Consider the following 22,098-nt stretch of genomic DNA (forward strand, 5'->3'; position numbering starts at 1 on the left):
AGCATGGGCCCACCAGTTTCGGTGGGGGTTCTTTCTCTGGGAAGGGGTAGAAAGGTGCCAGGAGTAAGGACAACTACTTTTGTCATTCTTACTCTGCCCTGAATACGTGGCCCCAGTCAGACTCTGTGCTTTCAGGTAGCCAAGACTGTGTGAATCAGTTTTGCCTCTCTGCAGTCGTTTACAAACTCACCATATGAACCTGGGAGGCAAATACACTCCCTCTGCCTTCCTTACATGGGAATATACATCCCAAAACACCAGAACTCTCAGTTAAACTCTACAAACCCAGGTCAGAGCTAATGCAGAGAATTTTTGAAGTTGAATTTTTCAAAGAAGCGGTCTGTATGGCTTTATTCTCTTTCTGTCTCAAAATCAACAGCAAAGATTTTTGTTGTCTACCCAGCAAATGGACTTAGGTCTTTGTTCCATCTTCCAAAAACTCCTTCCAAGCTCCTGAGCTGCCCATTGCTCTTTGCATCTCACTGCTGGGAGAAAAAACAACTACTATGTATTTCTCCTAACTGCAGTTACCCATTTATTTGTGTGTTTCCTGAGGCAGGCAACTCTGAGGTGGTTCCAGTGACCATGTATTTTTTCCAGCAACTTTGTTGTGAGTGTCCTTGTCCCCTCCTCCCAGTCAGTATATAAACAGCATGTTAGATCCAAATCAAAAGCAATTCCCTGCTGCTCACTGCAGCAGAGCCTTTGTCTTTCACTAGCCCGAGTTTTGGGGAGCTCCTTGACCTATGCATATGCTTTACCATTCCAGACAGTGCATGGTAGTTATTGTCTGCTTGACAATAAAACGTTATAAACAGAGAAATAGCTGAAGAACTAAGAAAGAAATTGGTGTGCTAAATAGTGAAGCTCTAATTTCTTGCTAAAATTATGTTCTAATAATGGAAACAGTTTTCCCTTGAACTCCTGGTGAATTGGAAACTTAAACTCTGCATTCAGGCCTCCCCCTGCCAGTCAGAGGCAGGCACTGAAGGTAATCTCTGTGCTTCAGGCAGATCAAAAGAAGCTCATTATCAGTCGATCATCTAAAAGGATATGACAGCTTCACATCCAGTTGTTCGGCAGCTGAGATGCAGTCTGGAATGGATCTTTTCAGTGTCTGTTGTCTATAATAGCTTCTAGGGCTGGCTCTTCTTCCAACACACAGTACAAATCCTCTGGTAACTAGTACCAGCCACACACAACAAAAGCCAGCTAAATCTGGTGTAAGCTCGGAAATCGATGACTGCTTGCCCTTTTCTCAAACTCAAGTCAGCAAGTGTCTCCCAGGCCGAGCATTCTGGGCAGCACCCCTTGGGGCAGCAGTTCTCAACTCCTGTGGATGCTGATACTACCCAGGAGAGTGAATTCCCTTCCTCCATGCAGACTGACCAGTGACCAGCATGAACCAGCTATTTCCACTGATCACTTCTGGCAACACTGTCACTGCACTACTTTATAAACAGAAGAGAGCTCGGGCTGAGCAAAATTCCTTTCACAGAGATTAATAAGAGAAGATCATTGAAAGCTGACTGTGTTCATCATCAACAAAACTTGGCTTCAGAAATGTCTATAGTTAACAGCATGCCAGCTGTAATTCATGTTACTTTTCTTCCCAGCTACAAGGAAGGTGCCCCCTGCTCTGTGCATGTGCAATCCATCATTTGCATGCCTCTGCTCTTCTGCTCATTTTCTCCCCGATACCTGCATATGCGTCTGCCCTGGCCACTTTCTCCTGGTGCTTGTGTCAGTTAAAAGCTTTTGAAGGCATTGGTGCACGTGTTTACCTAGGCAGCCTTTTGATGTTCCTCTCCCAGTTCCTGCATCTGTCAGCATCATGTTCCCCAAGCACAGACACAGAGTTGATTCCAGAAGTCATCTGTCAGCTTACTCCATATCCTGTCCTTCACCTATACGTATAGCTTCCTCAGGGTGTTAATATATGTAAAATAAAGTTAACATTTCCTGTTCTGGTAATAAAGATGAGTAAGTGGGAAAGAGAAGCCAGTACAGAAACAAGATCCTTCTCTGCTTCTTCCATGGGATTTGCCCAATAGATGAAGACAGCAGAAACAGGAATAAAGCTGGGAAGGAGGGTTGACAGAAGCATGGGTTCATACTGAGAGGAGGAGGCTGCTGGCTCAGGCAAGAAAATATGGAACCACTCACAGACTGCAGCCACTGCTAAAATAATGAAGTGTCACTGTGTGTTTGGCTGTTGCCAGCAGTCTTACAGCCTGCACAGAGATACATCGGATCCAGAAGGATCCCCTGAGTCACTGAACTCAGATCCCTGGTATGGCAAAGAACCATCTTATGTAACTCCTTTCACAAGCAATTCCCATCCATTCCTAAAACTAATGCGGGCTGGTGTCTCTGATAGTCCATGGGAAAACTTCTGTAGAACTTCAGCCTGAAGTTGCCTTTAAGTAGAATTACCTAAATTAATCGATAACAGTTTGTATTTTTTTGTTCCTGTGCCAGTAGTTTTGTTGAAAATGCTGTTCTTAGTGTTTTCCCGCAAAATTTTTGTTAGAGTTCAGTAGAGATTCTCCGAGTCTAATACCAGCATAAGGAGCTTTTTACAGCAAAAAAGGTGTGGTCACACCCTACTGGCACAGACAGCTGCAGAGTGGAAGACAGTCCTAGAAATGTGTTTTTCTGAAAAATCTCAAAATATGTGGATGATAAGTTGATACAAACTATCATGCTTCCACTCTGCCTCTGCTTTGCTAAACCATCAAAAGAAACTCATTTTCTGTCGGCCACCTAAAATGGTATGTCAGCTTTGCATCCAGTTGTTCAGCACCCTGGAATGTGTCTTCTGTTCTCTTAATGATCATGCTCTTCCCTCCTGCACCAACACAAGTTTGTATTCTTTCTTGTATAGAAGTAGTAGTATTTTCAAAATAGCAGCAGAATCCCTCTCCACTAAAAATGCATCATCTGATGCAGTGTAGGGTTAATCTCCGTATATTTTATGGCTTGTAGATGATCTGCACAGGCGCGAACTTGGAGTGAAAATTCCCAGTTGTACACTTTCTGCATCCTTGCTGAGATTTGCCCATTGTATCAAATCAAAAACTGCAGCTAGTGACTTGTAGTGCTGCCGTCTGAAAACTGCCAGCCTGCAGCACAGGAGATGCTCTGTGCTTTCAGAAGAGTAAAGTACTTTAATGAGTGTCACATGGGATATCCAGAAGCATGTGATTCTTTTTAAACAGGTAAGCAAAACCCAAACAAGAAACCATAATGGAGCTATGAAGTACACGGGGGTGATTTGAAACATTTGAGGGGGGATTAGGTAAGCAGGAAGGCAACAGCATTGATATATTCCACAAGAATGTGGGGATAGGAACTAACCCGGAGAGGCAGGGAGTAAACACATTGCAACAAGTACCTCTGGTCTAACAAAAGTGCTGCTGCTGATCCTGCCCACACATTGTCCTTCACAGAGAATGTACACCTTTGCATCCTGTCAAAGAACAGCCCAAGCCTGTAGACATCCAGGCTGTGCTAAATCCCGTCCCCATCACCCCTGGAAAGAACATATCCCTGTGTTCACAAATCTGTATTTTCATTTTGCTCATCTCTGGAACGTCAACAACACGAGAGCATCTCCGAACTTTACACCGGTGAAGGTGGAATTCCCGCAAGCGCAGGGTGCCCGTGATGGAGCCCGTGCGGCTGCCACGGCAGGTGTTCCCCACTTGCAGAAGCCAGGCCCTGCCTGCGGGCACCTCCCCGCGTCAGAGAGCGATGGATGGCGAGTGCCCGCGGGCTTGTCCCGGCCCAGGGCTGGGCGCGTCAGCCCCCGGAGCTGCCGAGGGCTGTGGCCCCCCGGGGGAAGCCATGCGGGCACCAGGTAACTCCCCGCGTACAGGCGGCGCCGGCGGCATCTCCTGGGTTTTAAAGCTGATGCGGGTTTCAAAACCCCTTAAAGACGAGCCCCGCTCACAGACAAAAATACCCCTGAGGTTTCTGTGGGGCTTCTGCTCCCGCACAGGGCCCGGGGCTCTCCCGGAAAGGGAGGGCTGGCTCCGAGGGGCCCACGGCCTGCCCTCGGGCTCCTCTCAAGGCTCGCACCATCCACGGTAAAGCCTTGGGGGAAAGCAAAATGGGGGAAAAAAAACCATTAAGAGGTGGGGAAATGTCACCGTTTTGGCGGTGACAATTAAAACCCACCCGCACGGCCCACAGGGGCGTTTAGCGGCGGGGCTGAGCGTGTCCCCTTGCTGTGGGAAGGGGACGCTCCCCGATACGGGCGATGTGGGGGAGGCGGCCGGGTCAGAGCCCCGCGGGGGCGGCAGCCGGTGGCCCGGCAGCCCCGAGGAGGCCGGGGCGGGGGCGATGGGTCCTGCCGGACAAGGCTGGGGCGGCAGCAGGAGCCGCCAGGCCGCGCCGTCGAGGGAGGCGGCGACGCAGAGCCGGCCGTGCCCCCCCCGTCGGGGCCCCGGTGCGGTGCCGCCTGGAGCAGAGCCAGCCCGGCGGCAAGCGGGTGGTGCAGGGAACGGAGAGATGGAAGTTCCCCGTAGGGATTGCCATGGCCGCCAGGAAAGAGCAGAGCCCTTGCGTTGGGTTGGAGTTGTTTTTTGGTGGGGTAGAGGGAGGAGGAGCATCAGCCTCCCCAGGCCTTGCTGCCGCCTCGCCGGACACGTCCCTGCGGCGGGCAGAGCCGGCCGGCGTCCCTGCCGCCACCGCGAGGGCTTCTCCGCCGGCTGCAGACTCGGTTTTTGCACTGTCTCTCTCCGGTATTATTTTTACGGGCCTTCTCTTCGTGCACATTGGGCTCCCCACGCCGAAACTCGGCCTGTGGGGCTGCGCAGCGGTCGCCCCGGTGCCCGCCCGGCCCGGTCCGCAAGGGCCGAGGTGCCCCGCCGGCTCCCCCGCCGCCGGCCCGCCTGGGGATGCGAAGGCACCGCGGAGTGCCGGGCTTCCTCTTTAGCAACCTCGCCGCTTGTTTTGCTGTGTGGGGTTGGTGGTTTTGTTGTTTTTTTTTTTCCCGAAGGGGAGAGGGAAGGGGGGTAGTCTGGGTGTAGGGAGGGGAGAGGGGGAGAAGAGTGGAAAACGTTGGCTCTGTCCATGGTCAAAGTAATTCAGCTATAATCCCCCTTTCTCTTCCTCTCCTGGAGCTCTATTCATATTCTAATCACAGCTTTTCCTTCCCTAAACCAGCCACTTTTATCAGAGCCCTAGCTTTGCACTTTTACTTCCACTTCCAGCACATACAACCGCATGCAGAATAAGCAACTTTTTCCAGCTTCTGTCCTGCCCCACGCTCCCCCCGCAATCCTCTAACCCGAAAAGGGATCCTCGCATCCTCGGACTGAAGCTGGGAGAACACCAGTTTGAAAACGCACCCGGTTTGGTTCTTCATTTCTCTTGGCAATCGGGATCTCCCACCCCCCTGCTTTCCTCCCGGTCTCACGGAAAGCTCTCCGGGTCAGCCACTCTCCGCTGCCAGACAAGCCGGTGGCGAGCGGCCCCCACCCCGCCTTGCCCTCTCTTCCTGAGGCCCGGGGAGATGCACGGGAGTCCCTGCCGCAGGTCTGCAGTGCCAGCATCGCTTGCCGAGATACTGGTAACTTCTCTCTCCCCTCACACCCCCCTTTCCTACCCACACACATCGCCCCTTTTTTTTTTTTCTCCAATAAACTAAGCTTAGCAGCTTCCAGTGCCATGTGCCCGCGAAGGATCCCAACCCAGAGCCCACCGGGAGGAGGAGAAAGAGGAGGAGGAGGGGAGCTCGGCCGCGCTGCACGCACACCCGGCAGCCCCAAAGAGCACAACCCCAAACCTACTGCCCGTTTGAAGATCTAAGCCAATTTTGATCTCGGTCTGTAATGAGCCAAGGACCTTGGGTGGGGGCTGGGAGAGGGAAGGGAGGAGTGGAAAGACCGCTGGAACTTTAAATAAGAAAAACGTTTCTAATGCTCTAATAGAAGAGGGAAGTCGAAGTGTTGGGATTGCGTAGATCTAAGGCCCCCCTTTTTGGAGGAAAGCTTTTCTTATTCAAAACAGCATCACAATGGGCTTCACATTGAGCCTTGCCACATCCCCATCTGAGTAGCAGCCATTCATCAGGCTGGCTGGCCTATCAATGACATTTCTCCCATCAGGGCTTCTATAAAATGATGCTTTTTCCCATGAAACATCCGCAAACATTTTGACGGGTCTGGCTTTGCCCTGCTGGATTACGGAGTGTCCCTCTCTCCCGCTCTACACCCCCCCTCCCCAACTATCTGCCTCTGCCCTCTCTCCCCACCCCCTCGCCGCCACCCTGCTCCATCTCCCCGCGCATCTCTGAGATAGGGGCTCTGCACACCCCGGGACCTTGGGGCTCCCGTCCCGTCCATGGGAAGAGCATGCATTGCGGGTTGCTGGAGGAACCCGATATGGACTCCACAGGTAAGTCCCCCCCCCCGCAGGCAGCGGGCTCCTTTCGCCCGTCAGGGAGGACTTCTCAACTTGACCGTGGCGGCGGGGGCAGCGCGGGCGGCAGCGGGGGGAGCCGCCCGCCGCACCGGCCTCGCAGGCAAATGAGCCCGGGCGTGTGCGGGGGAGCGGGGTGCGGGGCCGCGGAGGGGGAGCTCTCGCTCCCGGGCTGGAGGAGCCCTACGGTTCCACTTGCAGATACGATGGAGCAGAGGGTGTTTTTTCTTTTATTCTTTTTTTTTTTTTTTTTTTCCCTTTCTTCATAGGCTGCCGGCCAGCAAACTAATTGCCTCTCCGCTTCTAGTTTTAGGCGCTCGCTTAGGTTAGAGCAGAAACGAGGCGAGAAAACTCTTTGGGCGAGAAAACGACGTTTACTAGGGAAGATGGTTGGTGGGTTAGGGCAAACCCAGCACCGAGGTCACCCTGTCCCGCGGGCAAAGTCGGGGCTGGGCCGATTCGGAAGGAAGTTCGGGGAAGGGCAGGGTTGATTCTCTTTCCCCGCACCTCCAAAAGATGCCCTGGCCGGTCCTGTAACCGGGAGGGAGAACGGCGGCCGAAGTCCCACCAGCGGGCGCCGCCAGCGGGGAGAAGCCCCGGCGGGAGGGGACAGGGACAGCCGCAGGGCGAGGCCGCCAGCCCCGAGGGCCGCAGCCCGCGCCCCGCCACCCGAAGGCGGCCTCTGCCGCCCGGCCCGGCCCGGGGGCGGCGGCGGGGGATGTGGGGCAGGGCCCAGGCCTAGGTGTTCCCGCTGTCAGCCGGCAGCCTCCCGAAACGGCGGCCCCTGCTCTCCCGCTTCCCCCCGCCGCCCTGCCCGCGCTCCCGGGGTTTCCACCCGCCGCAGCCCCTGCGCTCTGAGCGGAGCGCAGCCCCGGAGCTTCTGCGTGCAGAGGAGGGCAGGCGCCCGACACAGTTACCTCTGAAAATTTCATTTATCTTATTAGCACAGGAGAACACCCCCTCCCTCTCCCCTCCCTCCCTGCCTGCCCGCCCAGGCGTTCCCCAGGCGGACAGCTCGCAGGTTAGGTAGGGCTCAGCCCGGGGAGGGGGCTCCCGCCGCCCGCTCCTGATCTGCCCGTCCCCTCCGGCAGCCGCTGCGCCTGCTGTGAGCGCCGTGCCCGGCGGCGAGGCGGCCGCGGAGCTGAGCTGTCCCAGCCCCGCAGCGGGATCGGGTCCCCTCCGCGCCTCCCCGACGGCCTCGGCGGCCGCGTTCCGCCGCTCCCTCGGGGCCCCGCAGCTCCGGCCCGGCTCCTCCGGGGCTGCCGGCGCTGTGCCGCTGTAACTGGTGCAGGTGGAGAAGGGGCAAGGGGCGGTAGGGAAATGCAGTGCCGCCTCGGAACCGCTTCGCTCCGTGCCTCCACAAACCCGCGAAGGGCTTTCCCATCCCTCGTTCCAAAGGTGGCCGATGGGCGTTTTGTAAAATTTAAATATTGATTAAAAACAAGAGAAACAAGAGAGAAGGGGAGGGGTGTTGCCCGACCCGGCTCGGCTGCTCCTGCAGCGGTCCCGGCGCGGGGCTCTCGATGCACCGGGTAAGCTCGGCCCCTCGTCGGCCACCGGCGACACCAGCCAGGTTTGGGCCACATTTACTGCCGGGTCCCCGGGACAAAACCCAGGCGGGCTGTTCCGGTGAGAAAGTGTTCGGCGGGGAAAGAATCGTTGAGTTCGGGTCAGAGCGTGTGCAGGAGCTAAGGAGGGTGTTAGAGAAAGTTGTCTTCCTGTCCGGCGGCACAGCCGAGGCGGGATTAAGGGGACTGCCGGCAACATCTCGTTGTCGAGAGGAATGGGTCTTTACGGAAAGAAAAAAAATCAAACCTAACAAAAAAAAGCCCCGCGTTTTCAGTCCCTCCTTTGAGAATTGTCCGTTCTCGGGCTGAGCCTCCGTAGTATTCGTTTCTTAATTTCAGTAAGGCTGTAATAAGTGGCAGCATGATTGATTAAGATAATATTAATCAGAAAACACTTTAGTCTTGCTAAGCAGATGGCAAGAAAAGTGGAGCTTTGCAGTTGTCTCATTCAGACACCTTAACCTCCCTTTCACAGGACTTAATCCAATTAGCTTTTCTCCTGAGTTTCAGTTGTTATGTAAAGATCCTTTTGCATTGTGGAGAAATATGGCTTCATTGAAAAAAATCAGTCATGTTTTAATTTATCTTCAACAGATTTTCCCTAAACCAGAGGGATTAAAAAAAAAATATATACCCGCGATTCTAATTTTAAGGTGGGGGAACGGTTCGGATCCTTCACCTTCCCCCAACAGCGCCGTGTGCTTCCATCGAGTTTAGCCCCCGTTCCTCTAACCTGTAGAGTGACCCGTGGGGGCTGTCACCAAGGCCAAAGGGCTTTCTGGCCGCCTGGGCTCCAGGAGAGCCCCCAACCCCAGGTGGCCGGCGGGACAGCAGCGCCCGGCCCCGACGGCCCGGGCTGGGCACGGCGCGGCGGCGCTTGGCGAGGACCTGCCCTCCGGGCTCTCCCGCTGCCCTCGGGGCTCTCCCGCGGCCGCGGAGTGGGACACCCCCACGGGAGGGCCACACGCCCTTCTCGCTGGGTTTGCGGTATCTTCCATCGCATCGTTTTGCCGCCGCCTTTAACCCCGTCAGCCGCCCGCCCGCTCGCCCCCGGGGGTAGTTTCACAAGCTCGTAATTCCCCCGAGCCGGGCCGAGAGCCGTCGAGCCGCCGCGGGAAGTACGCAGTCTCCGCCGGACTCACCCGCTCCTTCGCCGTGGGGCACTAAGGGGTCATCCCGGGGGCTGTATCTGGCTTTTGGGGCTTGCGGGAGCGCGGCCGCCGCCGCCTGCCCTGCGCTCGGCCCTGTCCTCACCCTGCAGCCCCGCCAGCACCCGACAGCTCCATGCCCGCAAGCTGCCGGGGGACCGGGGACAGCGGCACCGCCACCCCGTCTCACCCCGGAGGAGTCGGGGCTGGCAGGAGGGCGGTGGCGGGCTGGGTGCTCCGGGCCAGCGCCCGGGGCGCCCCGAGGGGCGGCTGGGGCGGGCGGGGGAAGCTTTGCGGGCGACCCCGAGCGCTCATAGCGGCTTTCCTCAGCCGCAGCCCCCCCTAGTGACATCGGCACGGTGAGTGCGGGGCGCTGCCGCGGGACACAGCCCTCGCCCCGCTGCCTCGCCCCCGCGCCGCCCCGCAGGAGCTGTCCCACGCAGGAGGATGCCGCCCGGCCGGGAACGCGGGGCTGCGTGGATTTCCCGGGGGGCTGCCAACCCTCCTGCTCCGCGGCACTCCCGGGGGAAGCGCCCGCCGCGCCGCTCAGGGAGCAGGAGCCCAAGGAAACACAGGCGCGTTCTTGGAGCGCAACTTTCCTGCACAGCTCAGTAAATATCCCTTGTTATTTCAGTGCTGGAGTCAGCCAAAACCTCCACTGGTTTTCAGGCGCTAGATGGATGAGATCCTTGGGACTTGAAGCTGAGATTTAGGAGCTGATCCAAAGCCCATTAAAATGAGCAGAAAGCCTTTCAGTGCTGTCAAGGATGTTGGGATTAGGCCCTTAAAGCAGTTTATTTCAACCACGAAAAGCTGCTTCCACCGGCTGGGTTAAAAACTTTGTAGCAATGGCCAGATTTCAGTCTATCTTCTTATCAACATAGACAGGTGTTGCGCCAGTGGTGGGTGACCTTTGCTATGGGCTTGCCATTTTAAAAGGATCTAGCATATTAAGCATTGATTGAAGAGAATTAATGGCTTTCATATCCTGGTTCAATTAATGAATTTACCAGTACTGATAGTAAATACTTGAATGCTAGTTGGGAATGGAGCTGTGACATTTCAGAACATATGTATGATGCTGAAGTGTGTGATCTTAGGTCCTGATTTGTTTAATCCAAATGAACAGTTGATTTTGCTTCTGAAAACTGTTTGCTTTGTTTATTGCAACACAGTAAAGAGGAAACTTGGTGTTGGCTTTTTTCCCTTACTTTCCTGGAGTACTTTTCATACTGTTTTATTCCAATTAGGAAAAAAAAGTTCTTTATTGCTTTAGAATTTGTGTTTATAAAGGCTCTAACCTGCTGAGCAGTTAGGATGATCCAATGATTCTTTTGAATCCTAAATTTGATACGATATGGAGATGCAGAAGAAATACCAGTGGTCCCTTATATAGTTGGACCCGAGTATTTGTCCTATGTCATTTTGTATCTTATAAAATTTCACAAATCAAAGAAATGGAGCAGGAAACCCCCCCCCCCGTAAAAAACAATAAAAAATGTTTCCTTTCCTGCCAGCTGCAGAGTTTGTTTGGGCAATGTTTGCACGGCAGGGCCTGATCCCTGGCAGCTCCTTCTGTCTTCAGCAGCAGCAGAACAGGTATCTAAACCCAAGTCCCATCACTGGATCAGGTCTTCATTCCTGAGGGTGTTGTAATAACTTTGTAAAATCTGTAGGGATTTTTAAGAGGTTTGAAATGTGGTCAAAATTGCCTTGACCTAAGTTCATCTTCTGATTCAGAAAAAAGAATGATTTTATGATTTGTCTGCTAATGAATTAATTCTAAAATTCTTAGGGAGGGGAAATTGGGATATTTTTCACTGCTCTGCAATATTTACCTACAGTAAAGATCTTTAAAAGGATGAGAGAAAAAAGAACTAAAGGTTTTGCATAATAATAGCCATAGAACTATGGGAAACTATTTCATTTATTTAAGTTGCACTATACGGTTTACAGTCCTCAAGATTTTGAGTGTAACCCTCATTACAAAAGGGACTCTGGATTCTCACAGATAAAACTTTGGGTGCGGACTGTAAAGAAACCTGTAGCCACAACTGGTCTGTTTCAGGTGCACCTTTACCATAGTAAACATATATTGAGCAAAAGATCTTCTCAAAATTAGAAGGGACCATTTTGTGCTAAGATACTTGTGATGCTGCTACAGCTGTCCCACAGAAAGTCATCGGAAGAGTATCCCGCTTCCATCGGGGTTGTCGGCTTGCTTGCCTTTAGAAAATCAGGCTGGTTTTCAGCTGGTTTTCAGTGAGAGTGCCGGCAAGGAAGAAGGCTAGTGTAGCTGTAAAATCAGCAGTGTCTCTGAATGTAAACACCTTTGCATTTCGCTAGCTTAATTTGCAGCTGGTTTGCAAGTTAGGACGGTCATAAAGAGGTGCATCCTCTGGAATACTATTTCCATACACAGGATTTCAGTATAGCAAACTAAAGATCAAACTTTGGGATCACTGAAATCTGCGTGGTGATGAAATGTTAGTACCTCTTCAGATCAAGACTTTTGAAGAGGTGGCCTTAAATACAGCTGGGGCTTGATGGTTCATAACAATGCCTTGAGAGCAGTGGTGGGCTGTCATGTAACGAATACAAATATAAGGTCAGTCCTTTGGTGGATACTTGATGTGACATTGGAGCCCAAGTAATTAGCTCACGATTCTGTGAGCGCTGGGGTTTGTGAATTTCCTGAGCATCTGTGCTGGGTTTTCTATTTGTTTCATTGTGTGTGAAAATGAATACCCGGTACGATCCGACCCCGCTGGAGCCCAGTGTCCCAGCAGCCGAGGGGATTTGATTACTGACATACTGGTCAGGAAGATGGATATCATAAAGGGTATTTGATGGCTGAGCTATCCTATAGATAACAAGTGTAGGAAGGAAGAGTACATGGTGATGATTAAGCCAGTGGAGGCCTGCATGGGTTTTTTAAGCTGTCTGTACCACTGGCATGTTTACACACGTCTTTTAGATCCGGTAGGATTGTATAGATGTACTAGGGAGTTTCTGTCAACTTTGAGAACTAACACAATTTGCTGTTAGAGACTGGTACTGATCCTGCAGTGGCTCCATGAGGGAAACACCTGTTGAAGGCCATGTGTGTTCCTGAGAGAGGGCAGATGCCCAAGGTTAACATGTAATGATCCCTCCCCAGAGTGGGAATGTGTAATAACTTAATTATAGCTATTTTACATGCATAACTAGCAGTACTGGCCTGTCTTCATGTATATTTATTTTCTCTCAGGAGATTTGCAGCAAGAGTAGTTTATTAGCTATAAAATACTAGCCAGTGTGAGAAACGGTGTGTAAAGTCGGCGTCAGAGTCTTTCTTGCTTGCTGCAAGAGCTGTGGTTTCATTCTCTGCGTATAAACACATGTTGGATTAAATGCTTTCGACCATTCTTCCCTTTCTGATAAATCTGAAATCAGGAAAAAGTGGAGAGGGTTAAATAGAGCCTTGGGTCTCACGGCACCCAGTAAGGGAAAGCTCATTTGCAGCTTAATTTGCCTCAAGACAGAAATGTGAAATGTGTGGTTCAGTGCTGTCTTGTTTCCTGCATTTCAGCTACAGTTAAGCACTGTGTTTTCTTTTATTGGTAATTGAACTTAGTTTCTCTGAGATGGAAGTTACTGCTACCAAGGAGTTGATTCACAGCTATGAATGATGTGTTCACAATTAATTAGCAGCTTATGCTGAGCATTTTTTTGCAAGATACCAAATATTAACATAATAGCGAAAAATATATTTCAGATAGCTGGAACATTCTCTGAATGAGTGGTTCCCTGAAACTTACAGCTCTGGGAATTAGAGGCATTCATTTCAGAGTAGTAGGCTGGGGACATATACTGGGATTTCATCTGTTTTCCAGGCTGGCTGTAGTCACAGTAGTCACAGTCTGATGCCGTGATCATCACTCTGACAGACTTCGTGCTGGAGCTTTGGGTGCTCATGAACCCCATGGCAGGGACTCAAACACTTAAAAAGACAAAATCCTCTTCTCTAGGAGCTTTGATTTCCTTGCTGAGATAATATCAAGAAAAAAAATGGTATTTGCCTGGAAGAAAGGACTACAAGTTTCAAGTGCTAGAAATCACTGCCTTTTTTTTTTTTTTTTTAAAGAATACTGTTGCAAGAAGTAGAAATACTTGCTGTCATTCACCTTCTCGTTCCTCTCTTTTTAAATTTCCACTCCTTAGAATTATGCTATCAGACTCTCCTGTTTCCTTCAACTGTTTTGGCTACTTGGGGCAAGACTTACAGATGCTCATATTAAGTCAGGTAAAATTCATTATATAGAACTTGTCTTATACACAAATGTAAGTTTGCAAATGAGATCTACAGGTCAACAAAAAAAAGACACGAGCTTTCTGTTCTTGTATAGATCTGTATGTTCAGATCTAACTTGTGCTATACTTGTAAAGCAATAAAATACCAGAAATGCAGTGACAAGAGAAATTTAAAAGTAGTGAAAAAAGCAAAAAGTAGAGGTACCACTAAATGCAATGTTAGAAGGATTAACATAATTTTTTCCCCTCCCTTCTAGAACCCTTTTAATTGCTAAACTATTTCAGAAGTGTTTAAACTACCTCAGCTACAGCTGAGGAAGGGAAACACAGAGGGAGAGCCCAATTCATTAGTGGGGTCTCATGAATGGTCATCCAGTGGTGGGTGGAATCACCTGTGTTTCAGAGCCGACTCCCCCATGGTGACAGCAATGCACACCTGATTCAAAAGACCCCACAGAACATCCTTTTTACACCTAAGGACACTTTTCAGCACCCTATGACAAATGTGAAATCTGCTGCAAAATACCAAAAGTTGTGTCAGAGGACAAGTAGGAAAGGCTGCATGTTTTCCTAATATTCTAGGATCTTGCCGAAACAGACCATCTGTTGGTTAAAATGCATGGATGGTTGTACAAAATAGACAAAACACTATCCTTCAAGGGGGAAAAAAGTCCTCAACAACCTGACTTGTGTGGTTCCCCCCATCATCTGACATTCAGTTTAACCATGAGCATGTGTCAGGATGTCCTAATTAAGCAAATGAGTACTTAATGCCATTAGCTTCTAGGTATCCTACTCCTGGGTGTTGCCATCTCTGATATTAAGAGGAAAGTAAAATCCTTCCTGCTCCTTTACTCCTTAAAAAAACTTAAGCAACACGGGGAAACAAAAATTCCTGGCTGGTCCTTAAGGTGATGGTGGCCTGATAGACACTGTTAAAAAAAAAAAAAAAAAAGTGGTGCAAGGCAATATGAAAGTGGAGTCCTGGTCCCTGAGTGCTGTGTATCAAGGCATAGCAGCTCTGTGATGAGAGATGCCTGCTCCTGCAGTGGGTGGTCCTGGGTGCACGGGCTTGTGTGGTGGTGGAGGGACTCACCCACCCCTCAGCACAGCCCTTCAACTCCAGGTCTCTGTCTGTCAGACCAGGCTAAGCAGCAGGATAGAGATTTGCTGGCTAACAAGCTTGGCACCCCAGGGACAGCAGGAAAGGAGCTGTGCCCAGTGCTGTGTGAGACAGAGGTCTCACTGGGGACAGACGTGGTGCAAGGGCCAGACCAGGAATTCTCAGCATGACAGGTCTGAAACGTGTGCCTTGTGTAAGTAAAAGGCTGCTTCTTTGGGGGTTAAGGGTAGAACGAACTATGTTTTAGTTATCAAGGGACATTTGGCCTTATGAGAGGCAGAGTACAAGTGACACATTTGCTAAGTGGTGTGTTGTGTTTGCACACCAGCCACTGTCCCAGCTTGGCCTCCTGGGTGCTCACTGTGTGACACAAAAATGTCTTTACTCTGGAGGTGTCTTCAGCACTCCTCCTCTAAGTCCATGGCAGAACAAGACAGCTGCCAGGTGAGATTTACTCCGTGCCTTGTGCAGGCTGAAAGCAGGGACTGTTCCCAGCAGGGTGCTCTGCTCCTCTGTAAGCTGTGCCTGTGCTTCTTTTTTCCCAAGCAGTGGCAGTAACACATCCTGCTGGCTGGACTGCCTGGCTATCACAGGTTTTCCAGAGCTGGAGCTCACATTCCTATCCTAAATGTACAGTCACAGGGACAATACTGGTGCAGGGGCCCCTCTAATGCAAACATTTTTTTAAAGTGAGTTGTGGTAGGGGCAGCAAATGGCCTCCATTGTAACAAGGTGGGAAGAAGTGGGGAGGACTGCATTTACAGAGCAGCTTAATCACATGGATGGAGCAGCGTGTTCACCTCTCCTCCTTGCTGGGTCATTTCCACTTTGAGCTCTGCAAACAGACCGTCTATTGAGCAGTTAGTATTCAGTGCTGAATATTCAATACTAGACTCTTGTTTTGGTGAGTCTTGGGCAAAAAGAGAAGGAGGAAAGAAGACTTCTCTTTTTTCTCATGTTCCCTCCCTGAGTTTGCTTTGCATATTGTTCAGAGGAGACTGGAGTCTTCTCAGAAGAGCCAGGCTCCTAGTTTTAAAAGCATTGGTCTACTTTCATAATATGTTCTAAAGGAAGGGAAGACACAGTTTGGAAGGGGCTAAATTCATACAAGGTTTACAAATCTGTAAGTCTAGGCACATCGGGACTTAGCAAAGACTTTTAGTCAACCGTATTTAGACTATAAAGCTAATAGCGTGAAATGCTAGTTCTGTATACACAGATTAGTTCGGAGTCGTACCAGTCTTTGGGGGGGAGATGTTATGATGATTTATTAATGTCCTCTCTGCTGGTTTTGGTAGGCAGGTATTCTTTGTGTTCATTCTGAGAGAAACAGCATTCATTTGTTTCTGTCTGGCGTGCCATATTTACGCACAAAATGGTTGTGAGTGATGTGATGGTTGCATCCTTTGACAGTAGTGAGCAATGGATAGGTTTGGAGTAGATATCCATAAAGGGAGGAAAAGGGGCCACCATTTGAGTAAATGCAGTATCTCTATCTCTTGGTTCACACTCTTTTTCAGTCAAGTGATTGTCTCTTTCCTGCTGCTATGGTTATGTCCTAACACCGAGTCATGTATTCTTTGCACATATGTGTCTGTCTCCTCATGTTCTTTCAGTCTGCTCAACTGGATGTTGTTTCTAATGAGAAATATTTACTGTAGCCTCATTCCTTTAGGAGCTGACCTCTTTTCTCCTGATTAAAAAAAACCCAAAAAACCTCTGTAGTTACTTTCTTTTCTCCTATCTTTTCTTTCTGACCATGTCCTTTTCTTTCTCATTCATTCTTTTGTTTTCTTTCCTTTTCTTTCTCACCTCCTTTCCAAAATCCGGCCTTGTCCCTCCTCTCTCTCCCCCCTGAGTCCCACAACCAGTGTTTTGTGTATCCCTCACCCATATCTCACATTTTTTCATTTTGTCATCTTTGTGGGCCTGTCTTACTGATGCACTACCATCTCTGTGCCAAATTGGCCTGTCTGCTGGATTCATCAGCTCCTGAGGCAGAGGGAAGCATTTCATGGGTACTTGATGCAAATTCTGTTTTTTGAGCCGCAGCTCTCCTGCTCAGCCAAATGATTCCAGCCCTGTGCAATGGTGAAGCAGAGCTGAATTAGGGATTTGAGGACTCCCTGTTTTCTCATGCACACTGATGAACTGAAGGACCATGGCAGCAGGGAATGTTCAACTCAGAAGCTAGTGAGCAGAGACTGCTGCAGGCTGTAAGAAATGGGAGAGGTACCCATAATTTAAGGCCCCATAAGCTCACTTACGTGTCTTATGTTAATTCTGTAGCATAAGAAGTTAATGGAGTTTGGGGCAAAAAGGGCATCAATAGACTCTGAGCTTTAATCTGGGTAAGAACAGGTTTAGCAATCAAGAGGCATGTTTGCATTTCCTTGGAAGGAAATATTGCAGCTTAACTGGAGACAATGATAGCCTTTGCATTGATTCATGCAGAAGGACTGAGGAGCCATAACACATCCTGCTGTGGAAGCATGAGGGCACACTTTGCTGTGTGCAGGGCTGGTGCTTGGAAGCCACATGATGTGTGTGATGATCTTACCGATGAAAAGATCGGCTGCATGTTGCACAGCCATCTAAGTTAAAGTTCAGCCCTGGGGGAGGTGAATTGGTCAGATACTGGTGTCACTAAGGGAATGTGAGGAAATGTCACTGCACTGAAATTGGACCAAGTGAGGTTTGCTTTGCCGCTAAATGAGGAATGGTCTTGATGAAGCAAAAACCAAGCAGCTGTTTACTGGTCTGGTGAAACTTACTTTTCAAAATGAAAGAATAGATAACATCTGTGTGTGACTGGGAGAGGGAAAGGGCTACTCCTAATTAACATGCATATTGAGTTGGAAATGCAAAAGCAACATGTTTTGTGATTCCAGAGAGGGGGACAGATAGGAGTTCACAAACCTTGTTTGATCCAGAGTAGAGGCTGCCCTAAACACCAGAATCAATATGCAGAGGCATCTTGTATTATAGGGCTTCTGAGGGTGCTTTATCTACATTTGGTATGCACCTTCTTAACAGGGAATATTGTTGACAGAATACTTAAATGAAAGCATCATATTCAGATGAACTTCTGCACAGTGCACAGCATAAGAAGAATAGAGCATCTCATAAATTCCAGCTTTCCTACCCAAGTATTCTGGAGGAGTTAAAAAATTATTAACTGTCGTACTTTTTGTTATCAGTTTAAACATGGCTTGTCAATTTTTAATATACTTTATCAAATAGTTCAGTAGAAAATCAATACTGGGAGTGAAGACCTGGCTAAACAAAATGAAAGAGCTCTCTCACACCTAAGAGAGTTATTCTTTGCATTCTTATGATATCATGGTGAATCTTCACAGTGCTTTACCAGAATCATGAGTCAAAGAAAAAGAACAAAAACATTCCTGCCAACATCTACGAAGTGCCCTGGACCAATGTCCATTAACCCTGAAATAGTTCCAATAGAATTGTATGCCAAGAAATGAGAACAAAAGAAAGGACTGTAACAAGAATGCCCGACATTTTCCCCTGTTGGAAATGAAATAAAAAGTTAGATTAGCAAACAAAACACCGAGGTATCTGGCAGCTTGCCAGGGTAGCAGCTCTGCCATCTGCACCAAGGCCATGTGTCACTGTCATCCCTGAGGGGCAGGTCTCTTGGAAGAACAGAAGATGGCTATGCAGGACCAAGGAGGACACTGGCATGATTTCCTGTGGAGCTTGAAGATGTTCCTGACAGCTCGCACGCACTGACTGAAGGCTGTGTGCCTCGCCAGCCGATGGCACTGAATGAGGCAGCAAGGAGCAAAACCAGGCTCTGTATGGCAGGTGCTCCTCAATGGTTAGAGAGGAGCTGTTTTGTGACTAGGAGTGTCTATGTGCTGAAGCTGTCACAGGGAACAGCAGCTGGACAGTGACCCTTGTATGGTCTCACAAACCTTTCATTTGACAGTGGAGAGGAGGAACATTTTGATTACATCACCTATGAAAACCTAAAGTTTTGAAAATTACTGTGTGATTGGCTGTCCCAAGCAGCTTGTTCTGCTTGATTTTAGTTGATTTTGGTAAGTTTAATGCCCTCAATGGGAGCCAGTGGCTACCAAGCCATCATGTCACAGACACATGTGCAGGCTAAGCAAGATCTTGTTTAGGTCTTGCTTTTGCAGTCGACTGAGGCTTTGTAGATAAATTATTTTTGTTTGCTTTCTTTCAAGCAGCACGGTTCTTTAAAAGCTTTAAATGTGCTGCTATAACCAACCTGCACAGCACTCCAGCAGTGTTACACTTCTCAGGTGGCAGATGTGCCTGTAACCAGCAGTGCTGTGCCGCAAGGTGTGAGAGAGACACAGAACGTGAATCTGCTTCTACTCAGACCAGATGTTGTATACAGAAGGTACTAGAATAGGTGTTTAGTTGTTTGAGGGTCAGACTTCAGATTTATCTCCTAATCATTACTCCTGAGAGAAAGGAATCATCTCTTTTGCCTTTAAGGGACTGTTTTAAACTCGTGATTTGTCTTATAAGCTGGTATGACCAATTGCTCCAAGATATTGAAATGTTACAAGATGTAGTCTTCACTTGCATTCGTCAAAATATGAGATGTACTGACTCATTTTTCCTTACTTTCCTTCATACAGCGTTTAGAAATTAGATTTGCAGCACTCTAAGGGATGGCCAAAGCAGGCAGGCTGCTCAGACATTATGAATTTAACAGCTGTAGAGGTTAGAAGTTCTCTGTCCACAGCAGTGGTGCAACATGGAGAGCATGAACAGAGTTTTTGGGGTGCTGGCATGTCTCAAACCACGTTCAGCAAGATCATCTCTGCAGAGAAAAGCTCAATGGATCTTGCAAACCTCAGCACTTACTCTGAGACAGACAACAGAAGAAGCTGTCAGGACAGTGGTGGTTTCCTTAATAAGAAAAGATATAGAATATCATTGCATGAACTCTCCAGTTGGTACCATGGGCTATCAAAATGGAAATGGGAAGTTCTATGACCTTCAGTCAGACTCTTGAGCTTTTGAGTTACTGCTTTTACCTGCTAAATTTGCTGTTTGCGACCACTTTCTCTTGGCCTAAAAGATCACGAGCAGCTAGACAGTGCTGCTGGCCAGCTTGGTACTGAGACACTTGGCAAAGACATGCTGCAGGAAGAGATGAGGAACTCTTCCCTCTGAGAACAATGAACAAATAACTCAGAGGGGTGCTAAGACTCCATATGCATGAGAGGAGTTCCTCTTCTGTCACTGGAACTGTAAAATGAAGTCTGTCATCACTGTTAAATATTCATTTTTCCCGCAGGTCCTCTTACAAATCCACTACAATTTGGTAGTCCCTTCATATTTGCATTACCTACCTTTAGATACCTTTGCTCACAGTTACTCACAACTTTTTTTAAAATTTGCCTTGAGAAACTGGGGCAAAAAATTACAAGAGCAACCATGAATAAAGATAAGGAGCTAGACTGTTGGCAGCTGTGCCATCCAAGTTAGTATGTAGCTCAGACAGTGGTTTAGTTCCTAGCAAACCTTATACTCTTATTCCAGTGATAGCGCTATTTCAGTGGCAAGCAAACTCATGTGAAAGAAGTGTCAGGCTGTGTGTAGCTCCCTAAGTAAATTGTCATGCTTGTTGGTGAGTTTAAAATTCGGAGTATGAGAGACAATCTAGAGCTGAAGGCACGTGAGAGGGTTTTTCATGCAATTGCAATGGCTTTGGTGAAATAAATAATTGTGCAAATTTTGTTATTACTAAAGCCTTGGCTATCTCTCTAGGACATGGGGATTCTCATCTCATACACTTAAAAAATACAGTGATTCCCAGTTATGGTAGTGATATGACCACATCCACGGCAGATATATCAGAGGATATGGCATAACTGTGGAAAACCAGTACTGTTTGTACCACTGTAGGGAATGAGGTGAGCAAAATGCAGCTCAGATTAGGTGACCACAGAGCTTTACTCTGTCCATAAAGCCTCTTAGTCTCCCTTCAGGACATGCACACATGGCCACAGGGCTGTTGCCAGTGGCTCTGGGTACAGTCAGTTCCAAGCTGTATGGCACAGCCCCCCCAGTGCCTGTGGCCACAGTGGCTCACAAAGGCCAGAAGAGTCTGTGATTCCAGGTAATGCTGTTCCTGCAGCAACTCTTGACCCTCCCGGCAGGACAGCAGGAGCAGAAGCCACTGGGGATGTAATCAGACCCACCTCCTCTTCTCTGCAGAGAGGAGCCCAAGTGGCTCTTGCCTTGCTCTGGCTACGGCGTGCCCATGTGGGAGTAATGAGTGCTCTGGGCTGCAAATATACTAAGCTAATAACCATTACACAAACAAGAAGGAGTAATTATCTCATTAAATCTACTGGCAGTATACACAGGCACCTCTGCTGTATCGCCTCAACTCAGCCTCTGCAGGGAGAAGCCTTTCGAAGGTGACTTCCAGAAGCAAGCCTTTCCTTCTGAAGGACCTAACATGTCAAAATAATTTGTCAAAGATATATTTAAAGAACATTTCTGCTTCTCATTTCTGATAGTTCATGAAAGTTCCTGCTCCTGAGCAGCTCTCATCTGTTTCTGTCTGGGGAGTCTGAGGCCTGCCTCCCCAGCTCAATCTTTGAAACACCATACAAATAAAAATAGCTGTTTGTTGAAAAGAAGTGCCTTGGGGATGGGGTGAAGCTGCACAGGCTTCTGCTCTGCCCACTTTTGAAAACAAGTGCAGTTTAAACTTCTGTTGTTAAAAGTCTGGTGGGCACATGGAATGGAGGTGAAACACTCTGGTTCTTGAGTCTCAGTGGATGTGTCAATCTTAGAAAGACTGGGATCAAGAAGAGAAGAGGCAAAATTAGGGCCAGAAATAGTTCCATAGTTATTTTAAATTCATCTTTCAGCATTTAATTTGGAACAATTTCTATTTTTTTTTTTGTTTGTTTGTGTAATAGTTTTTCTGTCAGAAAATTTACACTGGGAAAATTATTGTAATTTGATTAATGATCTCCTTTCCCTCATGTAGGAATCCCACAGCAGATACAAGGTATTTGTGTTTAGTGGTATGCAAAATTATATAATAAAAATTTTAAGGTTGAGGAGCACAGTTGTGTGTTTCACTACAGCTCACTCTTGACCTGTGCAAAATTAAATAGTTGCTATGATATTTAAAGATGGATCTTCAAAATGCCATTAAAAACACTCTTTGCTTTCTTTGCTAGTAAGATTTATGATACTTTCCATACTGTGTCACAGTTATGAGTATGAATATAATTTTACTACTAGATATTCCTAATTTATATTTTTGCTTTTTCACTAGTGCTGCTCCTTGTTCAAACCACTGCCCCAGTACAGCTGAGGGTATGGTATGCTGGAACTCCTTGTGGGAAGGACTCCTAGAGGGGGAGAGGAAATGCCTTAAGGCTTGATACACTATAAACACAGCGATGTATTACACACAATGTATTTTCTTTTGTGCTCACAAGCACTTCCCATTAGAAATTTGGGGTTTCTCATGTTGTATTAATGATTCATCATTGTTATCAGGTCT

General features: G+C 48.4%; 1 protein-coding gene across 2 annotated transcripts in view; it reads left to right on the plus strand.

Moving 5' to 3' along the window:
- The first annotated feature begins 5,989 nt into the window (after nucleotides 1–5,989).
- Nucleotides 5,990–22,098, plus strand: part of RFX4 (regulatory factor X4) — an 87,713-nt gene continuing 71,604 nt past the window's right edge. Inside the window, exon 1 of one of the 2 annotated variants that reach the window (XM_048300909.1) lies at nucleotides 5,990–6,405. In XM_048300909.1, the coding sequence (XP_048156866.1) occupies nucleotides 6,363–6,405 (43 nt within the window). In that variant the 5' untranslated portion in view covers nucleotides 5,990–6,362. The remainder of the gene's footprint in view (nucleotides 6,406–22,098) is intronic. The other variant, XM_048300908.1, reaches the window with a different exon arrangement.

Source organism: Corvus hawaiiensis, chromosome 4 (assembly GCF_020740725.1).
Source record: "Corvus hawaiiensis isolate bCorHaw1 chromosome 4, bCorHaw1.pri.cur, whole genome shotgun sequence".
Lineage (NCBI taxonomy): Eukaryota > Metazoa > Chordata > Aves > Passeriformes > Corvidae > Corvus > Corvus hawaiiensis.